General features: G+C 36.8%; 1 protein-coding gene across 1 annotated transcript in view; it reads right to left on the bottom strand.

Moving 5' to 3' along the window:
• Nucleotides 1-3,855: 3,855 nt before the first annotated feature.
• The window catches only part of VAMP7 (vesicle associated membrane protein 7), a 67,372-nt gene continuing 59,345 nt past the window's right edge, over nucleotides 3,856-11,882 (bottom strand). The window contains exons 7-8 of the mRNA XM_007120798.4: nucleotides 8,687-8,779; nucleotides 3,856-4,760 (exon numbers count right to left, since the gene is read on the bottom strand). Of these exons, the coding sequence (XP_007120860.1) occupies nucleotides 4,692-4,760; nucleotides 8,687-8,779 (162 nt within the window). The 3' untranslated portion in view covers nucleotides 3,856-4,691. The remainder of the gene's footprint in view (nucleotides 4,761-8,686; nucleotides 8,780-11,882) is intronic.

The raw sequence follows: 11,882 nt of genomic DNA, 5'->3' as shown, positions 1-11,882 counted from the left end.
CATCTCTAAAAATTCAATGGGCCTTTTCAAATTCCATATCTTTACTTACCTTTTGGAACATATGAAATATAATATTAACAACTTTTTATGTCTTTGGTAATTCTAACATCTGTATCAGTTCCACGTTTATTTTAATTGGTTTTTCCCTTATTATTGGTCATATTGTCCTGCTTCTTTGTGTGACTGGTAATTTTTTATTTGCTGCCCTGCCCAACACAATTCTACCTTGTTTATATTCCCACAAATATATCTTTAAGCTTTGTTCTAGGACAGTTACTTGGAAACAGCTTCTAAGGTCTGGATTTTAAGATTTATTATCCTGGGTGAGACTGTTAAGTCTAGGCCAGTGGTTCTTAACCAAGGTTGATTTTGTTCCCCACCCCAACTTTGCAGGAACATTTGGGACATTCTTAGTTGTCACAATTGGAGAGAGGGTGCTCCTGGCATCCAGTGGGTTGAGGTCAGGGATGCTGCTAAACATCCCACAATGCACAGGACAATCTCAAAGAACATCTGGCCCCAAAGGCCAACAGTGCCAAGATTGAGAAACCCTGGTCTATGCAAGACCCTTCTGAGTACTCTACCCAATACCCTGTGACTCATGAGGTTTTCCTGTCTATCTCCTGTCTGTAGGGTTATTCCTAGCCCCGTGTGGGTGTAGGATATTCTTCCTTCTAGTCTTTGGTTGGTTCTTTCCCTGCCATTGGGTAATTTCCTCAGATCTCTAGAGTCCTCTCTCTGCAACTGTCTCATTTTTAGCACCATGCCCTGCCCTGCAAACATCTCTGGATATCTGTCATGTGTCAACTCAGGGAATCTTCCAGGCTCTTCCTGGGTTCCTTCTCACTCCACTGTAGCCTGAATACTTTCTCAACATAATAAGCTGGGGCAATAATTGGGTTCACCTCTTTGAAATATCACTGCCCTTCATTGCCTGGAGTCCAATGTCTTAAAAACAGTTGTTTCAAATATTTTGTCCTTTACTGGGTTATTTCAGGTGGGAGGGTAAATACAGTCTGTGTTACTCCATCTTGGCCAGAAGTGAAGTCTGTAAGGGGTATTACTGAATTTAATGTTCTCTCTCTCTGCATGAGACTTTTAAACTTTTCTTTATGCTGGTCCAAATTGGAATGCAAATGAAAAACAAGTAAATCAGGGTGTCAACCTGTGCAAATGAATTTTCTTTCACAGTTATTCTTTTTGGAAGAGATGTAACAAGTCACAACATATTTTGAATTTAGACGTTTTGTTTTAATAAACAACACGAATCCAAAATAATTTTGTACAATGTACCTTGACCAAAAGAATGCTTTAACTTCCCAAATGGTCTTTCTCCATAAGAGGAAGCAGTTGATCTTAAAAATGAATATAGGAAGAACTTGACTGTACTAGACTGGCACCTCTGTTCTTGCTAGAAGCTGGGAATTTCATTAAAACTCCTTTCCCTATATGCTTTTAGAATTGTTTTGCCAGTGAAATGAACTCACATAAGACTTGGAAAGCAGAAGGAAAGTGGAGGCCAATACTCTTTGAAGGTCAGGGCAGTCAGACATGAAGATGCTAAGGTGCCTGACATACCCCAGCTTTTTCTCAATCTCCTCCACTCTGCATCCAGCTCATCCTCTTGACTACTGGCCCTGCTGACCAACTGGGGACACAATTGGGTACTTGGCATCAGATTTACTGAGCCTGTGGCTTCTTTTCCACACAACTCTTGTCACACACCTATTTTGGCAAACAGACATGTAGGGATTCTCAGGTTTTCCAACAAGCTCCAACCTGTTCAACAGCACTAGCACTTTAAGTGGAAATGCTTAGGACTGTTCCTCTGATCCCCTGGCACCTCCCTTCCAGACTTTCTCTTCCTTTGTCATACACCTGTATAAGCTTGAAGACAGTATTAAACCCCTTGTTTCTGCAATACTTGTCTTGGCTCTGTTTTACTCATTGAATTCAAGCTGAAGCATAGGTTAGCCACCACCACCACCACCAGTCTACCCCATTTATTATTTTTTAAAAGATGGAGTAGTCAGAAACAGATCTGCTTCTAATGTAAAACACTGTAGGAGGGTCTAGGGCTGCTATTTCTGTTGTTATATCAATTTCATTAAGATATCCAGGGAAGCACCTCAATTTCTTCGTCTATGTTGAGGCTGGGAAAGCAGAGTTAAGGAAGGAAGAATCATTATCTGATGGAAGCCATGTCCATCTATTCTGAAGGAAACTTAGGGACTGTGACACTATTTGACCTTGTGGCCAAGGGTTCAAAGTAAAGAGAAATAATTAGCTTGTACCACTTCTTTCTTTGTTCATAACAACCAAATAGCCTTATTTTCCCCCCTCTAACTGTCTGGTTAGGGAATGCACACTTCAGTTGAAACCTGGAGGAGGCCTGGGGAGAGTTAAATGGGCTGTTTTTGAGTTGCTTCAGTTACCTAGGTTCAAAGGCCCAAAGTGACAGATTATTGTTTCGCTGTGGTCCAGTTTTTGTACATTTGACCTTTGCCACTCTATTTCTTTTTTTCTTTACCTACACCTGTTTTGCTCCAACAAATTATTCTCTCACTCTCAAATGCCTTCCTTTGAGCCATCTATTTCAGAACCAGTCATAGTTGTGTTGAACTGGATTACAATCCCTGGGGTTCTTTTCCTGTTCTGTCTCAACCATGGTCTCAGGATGATGGCTGTAGAGGCTGTGTGGTCATTTCATGATCTTTCGTTGGTTTTGGTATGACCTACATACTTTTTTAACTTCTTTTGTGTCTTTTGGTTTTCAAGAAATTTTATACACCTGAGACAGTGCTATAGCTCTTTACTGTAAGGCTCCAGGTCACACTTTTAAATGCATTTTCAGCATAAGTAAAATACTTTTGTTCTGTAAACTATGGCAAAATGTCATCAGAAGAAATTAGATTGCAGGAAGAAATTCTAAAACAAGCAACTCATTGTATTACTCTTAAATTTTATTAATGCCTTCAGTTTGTGCATCATTTAAAACAAGGTATGTGCTTTAAAAAGCATTCTTATACATAAATAGATCAAGGGATGGTTAAGTAATTTATCCCTAAAACATGCACATCATTTTTATTCAGGTGTGTATAAGAAAGGGAAATAAGCTTTAAGTCTTTTTCTTTGGATTCAAGACATTTGGAAATTATTATTAAGGAATGCCAAATGTTTTCATGGAACAAATGTGTTTTCCAATAGGAAATGCTGATGTAATTAAAAGGCATTAGTGTTGATAAAGAAGACTGAAAAAACGTTTGCACTATACATGATCACCAGGAAAAGAGTCCCAGGGGGTTGAAAATATGTCAAACGAATCAGCATGAATTGAAAGGTATAGATGGAAGAACAGGTAGCAGGTGCCAGATTATGTGACACATAAATATTCAAGGCACATGATTAGGCTAAACAGGTGACTAGGTTTTACAGACCAATTTGTTCTTTCATTGGGAAAACAGTCAAATGTAATATAATTTCCATTTACTGGCATTTATTGATAAACAAATGCAATTAGATCTAGGGCAGCAAATGCTGTCCTTTCAGATACACACCAAAAGTACACACTCGCTAACAGATGCCAGAGTAGCCAAAGCAGTATGATTACACTCCAGTTTTTTTCACACTGCAGTTACATGGATGTTAGCTAAAGTGTCTTGTACTGTTTCTATGTATCATACTGTCTACTCTCAAGTTTCCCAAAAGAATTCTTCAAAACTACGCAGATTAAAGAACTTGCTAAACCACAAAGGATGCTCAAACTACTATTCAACACCAGTCAAACCCAAACCCTGGAGTTGATTGCTGACTATATTCAGTTTGGGCTTTTCCACTGTGGTTCTCTTCTTTTTCTTTGGTGAGCCAGAGGAATGTGTCTCCCCACTCCCTCCACTACCCATTCTATTATCTATACAATTGCCCTAAATATCCACCAAAGAAAAAGGAATATGTAAAAAACCACAACCTTCAACAATATTTAAACCACCGTCTTCTTAAATCAACTGCAATGGGGAAATAGAGGCTATCAAGCTCTGCGAGGTTTGTGAATGATCAAAACTTTCTTCCTAAAAGTTAATAATAGGCAGACAAGGATAATTCTGTTTACTTCTAACAGGCTAGCAAAACGTTCCCCATCTGACTGAGATAAAATGTTTAATACTTTACCTGCTTGGGCTCCTAGAAACACCAACAATTAATTACAATTCCCCAAATAACAACAATTTTCCATGTATTTTATTTTCAAGCACTTAAAACCCTTCAAAATCAAAACACATTAAGACGAGATGTTAGCAATACTGTCTCTTAAACTTTTGTGTGTACGAAGGTCATCCATAATTTCAGTTGACAGCTCATAAGACAGGTGGTTTCTACCTTGGTGATAGCTTTGTGCAGTTATAAACAAAAATGTATCTATAAGTAGATGACACTAGTTAACAAACCAAAGAAACAAAATGCCTTTTTAAGGCTACTGCTGCAATAAATGGTTCAGTCTGAAGTGCACTGGAATAAATTGGTTGATAGGACAAAGATAAATCTGGAGGCATAGAAGAATATTAAAAAAAAAGAGAGAGAGAAAGAAGAGGGTTGAAGAGACTGGCAGACACCATCTGTCAGTATTAAAAGGCTTGAATCACACGGATTGCTTTTAACTCCTTGTTCTCTCATATCCTTGGTTAATGATAACTTTTTTATTTCTTCACACAGCTTGGCCATGTAAATCCACCACAGAGTGGTGACACAATAATATAGATGAATACCTGGGGGGGCAGAGAAGGCAATTTTATTTTCTTGAATCTATCATAGGCTCCTAAATAATATATAAAGACTAATGAACAAATATTGGTTCCATTAGAGTAGGAGTTGTGTAATAATACAATACACTAATCAAGTATTTTCGAAGACAGAAGTGGAATTAAAATGATCTTTTTTGATATAACCCACATCCACTTGAATTCCACTGTTTTCTTTTCTGGTAAGGAAAGCAGTGGGGTCGTTTCTCTTCACTGGGAAGTAGGCAGAATGGAACTAACTATATAAGCAACTCTACTGATAACATCATTGTCATAGAGATCACAAATTAGCACGATTCCCTTAAGTATGATTTTATAATTAAGTACATTTTTAGGTTTTTGCACGTGGATTAATTTTTCATTATTAGGATGATTAAAAATATTAAAAAGCATGAGTAGACTCTACATCTATATCACCTATGAGCAAAAATGTTGCCATGAACCTTTCAGTGGATAACAATGATAATTATAATTACCCAATTATAAGTAACACAGCAAAAATACTAGTCCTAATAAAGATGTACTAGCGTTTTGGGACTCAAAAACAGGATATACTGTATGATTCTGTTACGTGAAGTCCTAGAAGCGGCAAAACTAGTCCACAGCAAAAGAAATCAGAACAATGGTAGCCACTCAGCTGGGGGTGGGGGTTGACTGGGAAAGGACATGAACCGTCTTTCTGGGGATGAAAACACTCTGTATCTTGGTGAAAGTATGGGTTACACAAATGTGTGAATCTGTCATTGAACTGTGTGCTTAAGATATGTGCATTTTCCTTTAAGTATCTCAATTTTTAAAAGCTTTAAAAAACAAAGAGGTATTAGCTTTTTAATTATGGTATTATAATTTTAAATTATGATATTCTGCATGGCATATGCTTGCTCAGATTACTACATTCCAAAAATAGATTCATTGTAAAATTTAGGTTCACTGCATTACATCAGTCATTTTGTTCTGATTTAAATTACAACTTTCTAAGATCTTTAAGTGACTGATTTCATTACTCACACACTTAGAAAAGAATACATTATAAATTACATGCTCCCTACCTAAAGTCACCAAAGTGTTTTTCCTTACTTCTCTACAAATGTTGGGGGTAGGGGTTATAGAAAATTCTGGTTATTAATAAATAGGCTAAACTACTCATCATATTCACGTAAACAAAGATATTCCAATTTGATAGAAAGTTGACTATTTGCCACAGCTAAAATATAAGGATTTTTAAAGCTGAAGTACAATATGTTAGGTGACAACACCTTTTGGTAAAGAGTTGGCAAGTTGGCAAAGTACTCTGCATGTAATAAGTAATCAATAAATATAATCTGAATTTAATAATAATCTACCTTTATAAATCAATCTAAATTCCTAGACCAAAGAAGGAGGAAGAAGCTGAGAAGCCAAGAATGTGCCACCTGAGGATCCTGAACAAGGGGACAATCAAGGCACAATTTCCAGTATAATATTAATAGAGCTATAGCTGCCCTTCTCTGTTAGGCAGGTCCAGCTGTCTAAGGTGGAAGACCTTCAATAGGCGTCAAGGAGAAGTGGAGCTGAGTCAGAGATATCTGCTAGGGGTTAACTTTAGGCATCTGTAAATGAAAAGAGGATGAGGAGGAAATGCTGCTTTGCCCAGACACAAACTACCCCCAAAGCAAAGCATCCCTCCCCCACTCCTTAGAGCGGCAGCTCTCGACCTTTTGGTTCAGGACTTCTTTACACTCTTAAAAATTAGTGAGGACTCTAAAGACCTCTTGTTTAGAGGTGGGTTATAACTATCAACACTTAACTATATTAGAAATACAATTTTAAAAATATACCCATTACATATAAACATAACTAACTACATTTCTGTGAGGTCAGTTTTGTGTGTCAACTTGGGGAGGCTACAGTGCACTGGTATCCAATCAAACACTAATCAAGGTGTTGCTGTATTTTGTAGATGTGATTAAAGCTCATAAATCAGTTGACTTTAAGTAAGGCAGATTATCCTACATAATCTGAATGAGCCTGATCCAATCAGTTAAAAGGCCTTAAGAGTGGAGCCAAGGTTTCCTTGAAGAAGATATTCTGCCTGTATATACAGCTTTGCTCCTGCCCCTCAGGTCCAGTCAGCCCTTCCTGACAGCCTGCTCTGTGGATTTTGGACTTGCCTAGCCAGCTCTTGCCATTGCAGAAACTAATTCCCTGTGATATATCTCTGAATATATATCCAGACAAATTCAAGGAGAGAGTATATTTGTTAACAAGTACAAGTTCCATGAAAAAAAGATGTTAAAATAAGAATAATAAGAGTTCTTAGAAGTTTAAAGCATGGCTTTAAAAAAATAAACATTTAAAAATTAATGTTTAAAAAGAAGAACTGGATAGCAGAATGAACAGAGCTGGAAGAGTTAGCTGAATGATTCACCCAGAATGTGATGCAAAAAAGGAGTTTAAACATATTAAAAAGGTTACCAGACATGCAGGATAGTTCAAAGAGGTCCAATATCTTTTTAGATTGGGGTTCCAAAAGGAGGACAGCATACAGACTACTTTTTTTAAAGTTTTTTTTGATGTGGACCATTTTTAAAGTCTTTATTGAATTTGTTACAATATTGCTTCCGTTTTGTTTTGGTTTTTTGGCCACGAGGCATGTGGGATCTTAGCTCCCCAACCAGGGATCGAACCTGCACCCGCTGCATTGGAAGGCGGAGTCTTAACCACTGGACTGCCAGGGAAGTCCCTGGACTACTTTATATTTATAGACAAGAGTAAGTAAGTAAGTAAGTATTAGGAAACTGAACTCACCATGCATGTGAAGAATACTACATAATGACCTCTTAGTACTTATCCCAGAAATGAAAGAATAGTTAACTATTAGTGCTTTCATTAATGTCATTCAATATATTAATATTAAATGTAGTTATATTATCAATTCATTGGGTAGAGAAATACCATTTCTTAAAGTGAAATGCCTATTCCTGATAAAAAAAAACTTTTAGCACTCTAGAAATAAAAGGTTCTTTAACTTCACAATAAAAGTAACAAGAATTCATAGTAAATATCACTCATATATATTAGAAGCATTCCAATTAAAACCAGGAACTAAATAAAGATTCCTACTGATACCACAATTATTCAGCACTGCTTGTAAATGAAATATTTGTGTGTGTGTATAAATAAATGATGAGGTTAAGATTATTAACAGTATCATTGCCTGTGAGCTAAGAATGGTTTTTATATTTTTTTATATTTTTATATTTTTTTATATTTTATATTTTTTATATTTTTTTATTTTTTTTTAATATTTTTTATATTTTTCAACAGTTGTTTAAAAAAGGAATATGTGATTGAGACTGTATGTGACCTGCAAGGCCTAAAATATTTACTATTTGGACCTCACAGAAAGTTTGCTGACTCCTGGTCTACAGCACACAGAAGAATCAACTGACAAACTATTACAACTAATAAAAATTATGCAAGGTTGCCAGAAACAAAACAGATGAATTAGAAAAGATAAAACAGAAACAAAGAAATAGAAAACAGAATTAACTAGAAAACAGAAATATAATTAGAAAATATTTACTCAATTAGAAAATGTAAGTTTAAAAGAATCCCATTTCAGCAGTGAGAAAACCATTAAATAATCAGGAATATCTGGAATGCCTTAAACAACTACTTACATACAAGAATTCTCAGTAGGGAAATAGGGTTTAAGTAGGGACGCTATGTCACAGTAACTTCATAGGAAAGCTAATCCCTGGTCATGTGTTTCACCATTAAAAGTTATATGCAGCTCATTTCAGAGTGCTAATTATTTTTTTTCAGAGTGCTAATCACTGAGAAAGAATTCCAGCACCTAATTTCTTAGAGATTGAAAAATAAAATCATATATTAAAAGGACAAAAACTTACGACTGATATGATGATGATGATGATAGTGAGCTTGAGATTCTTCATACACATGGCTCGGGCAAGATTTCTGCTGGTTGTTTTGAAGGTGACAGACTAGAAAAAAAAAAAAGCATGAATTGTTTGATCCCTGGCATTGACTACATGATTGATTTGCAATAATACCTGCAAAACTTTTACTTTCATTAAATTCTGTTTCAATGTTTTTTACCCCTTCCCTCTCTTCACAGGTAGAGACTGGCCATTCATAATCACTAGTTCCGCAAAGCAGGACTCTGCCACATATACGGTAAGCAGTGTGATCCCACTGGAAAGGATTTCCTCCTTTTTCTTCTCCACCACAGCAATGCATGTGATGTTGAGCACTAGAAGTAGTTCTTCGTGATAGCAGAAAAACCTTTTCGTCTTCATGCTTCCAATAAGAAAGCACGAGCTAGTTGGCTGCAAACACATTTGCCTATTCTGCCCAGTATAATCCTGGCATTGTGAACCATAAGAACCTGTTCAATTTCCATAGGAAGATATGTATTTACTCGTATGAGGGCCCAAACCCAAAGAACTTCACTCCTTCAGTTATCCATTTTCTGTTGCAGCATCAATTTCTCAATATCTACTGGACCATTCCCACCAGGACACAAGCAGTTTAAAACAAACAAACAAAAATCCCTAATAGCCCAGCGATTCCACTCCTAGGTATATACCCAACAGAGGTATATGCATAAGTTCATCTAAAGACATATACAAAAATGTTTCTAACTGCACTATTTGTCTAATCTCAAGACTGGAAACAACCCAAATGCCTACTAAGTGTACTGTATCGTAAAGAATTTAACCTTGCCCAAAAAGGGATCTGACCTTTGCTCTCAGCTCCTGGGAGGTAACCTTTTCTTGCCTGGGGGCCATGGGCTAGCCAAATAGTAACAACGTGATTTAGTGCAGGGACTAGTCACTCTAGAAAGCCCAACTATATGATTTAGGATAGGGGCTCTGGGTCTCTAGAGGAGCTAGAGACTGGAGACTGAGATTAAGCAAGTAGGCAATCAGTCAATCATGCTTATGTAATGAAACCACAATAAAAACTGAAAAATGAAATAACAAGGTCCTACTGTATAGCACAGGGAACTATGTTCAGTATCCTATAATAAGCCATAAAAGAAAAAAATGTGGAAAAGCATATATATATATATATATATATATATATATATATATATATATATATATGTATAACTGAATCACTTTACACCAGAAACTAATGCAACATTGTAAATCAACTATACTTCAATAAAAACAACAACAACAAAACTGAACAATGAAGCTTGGGCAAGCTTCCTTGTTGTACAATGCTCTGTGTATTTTGTGAAATAAAATTCATATTTTATGGCAAGACAAGAAAAATTTAAACATAAAAATTTTTCTCTGCCCTTTGGCCTCCTCCCTCCCCACAATGTGCACTGTGTATCTGCATTATGCATTGACCAAACCTTCCCCATCAGCAAAAACTCCTGCTCAACCATAAAGACCAACATTCTCCCAGCACCAACAAGACAACTTAAAGATAACATTCCTTCTTAATCTTGTAAGGGGTCACAGTGACACTTACATCTGGATTGTGTAAGTGTCAATAATATGTCATTTAATGTCCAGTCCTCTGTCTCAAAAGCCTTATAGAACTGTGACTTGACTTCTAACGGGCGGAACAGTTCTCTGAGCTCTCCGAGATGCTCTTCCCTGGTTATAATTCTCAAATTTGGCTCAAATAAAATTTTCCATTTCTTTCTTAGATGGACTGATTAATTCTTTGTTGACAATGTCATCACACATCTATGCTGGGAGAGTAATGAGTCCACAGGGAGAGAACAACAGAAACTGTGGGTTTGTTACCTCCCCAACTCCACCCAATGTGCTGCTTCTTTTGGCTGAGCTTAATCTGTAACCTTTGCCTGTAAAAAACCATAACTATAATAGCTTTCATAGAGTTCTGTGAGTCCTTCTAGTGAGTTATCAAACCTGAGGATGGTTTGGGGAATGAACAAACTTGCAGCTGGTGTCAGAATTGAGGGAGGCTTGGGGACTGTGCCCTCTAAACTGTACATAGTTGGTGAACTTCTCAGTTGCCCAAACTCTTTTCAATTACTCACAAACTAGGTCACAATAAAGACCCCAAGAAGGAGGAAGATAATATGAATAAGAAAAAGTAGTGAGCAATGAAACTAATAAACCTAAATACAGTTATGTGATTCAACAGGTTGGGGTGAAGATTTCTCCACAATCCTCAGGTCAGTATTTGAACACTGATATATCACCTCTTTAAAACCAGTTCAACTATAAAGAATAATTGTTACACCTTACCAAAGCTTCCCTTGGGGACGGGTGGGGGTGGGTGTAAGTAGAAAACAACAAAAAGATATAAAAACCCCTGTGAGAATGACAAGGGCAAGCTGACCAGCCTGATGGCCTCTCCACTCCATGTAGATGGTTGCACTAGCAGCTGATGATGCACTAAAAATGGGCAAAGGACTTGAATAATTTCTCCCAAGAAGATATACAAATTGTCAATAAGCACATGGAAAGATGATCAACATCATTAGTCCTTAGGGAAATGAAAATCAAAACCACAATGACATACCACTTCATACCCACCAGGATGGCTATAAGAAAAATATGGAAAATAAGTGCTGGTGAAGATGTGGAAAAACTGGTATCCTTGCACATGTTGGGAATGTAAAATGGTGTGGCAGTTATGAAAAAATGTTTGGTAGTCCCTCAACAAGCTAAACATAGGATTACCATATGACCCAGCAATTCCACTCCTAGGTAAATACCCAAAGGAACTAAAAGCAGGGACTTGAATGGATACTTGTATGCCAATGTTCATAGCAGCATTATTCACAAGTGCCCAAAGATGGAAATAACTCAGCGGTCCATCAACAGATAAATGAATAAATAAAATGTGGTATATCCATATAATGGAATATTATTCAGCCATAAAAAGAAATGAAGACCTGACACATGCTACAACATGGATGAAACTTGAAAATATGATGCTAAGTGAAATAAGCCAGACACAAAAGGACAAATAATTGTAGGATTCCAATTATAGGTCTCTAGAATAGGCAAATTCACAGAGACAAAAAGTAGATCAGAGGTTACCAGGGGCTGGGGGGAGTGGGAATGGGAACTTATTGGTTAATAGTTACAG

The sequence above is a fragment of the Physeter macrocephalus genome, chromosome 21 (assembly GCF_002837175.3).
Source record: "Physeter macrocephalus isolate SW-GA chromosome 21, ASM283717v5, whole genome shotgun sequence".
In the NCBI taxonomy this organism is placed as follows: Eukaryota; Metazoa; Chordata; class Mammalia; order Artiodactyla; family Physeteridae; genus Physeter; species Physeter macrocephalus.
The sequence above is the reverse complement of the archived record's forward strand: the minus strand, read 5'-3'. Positions and strand labels throughout refer to the sequence as shown.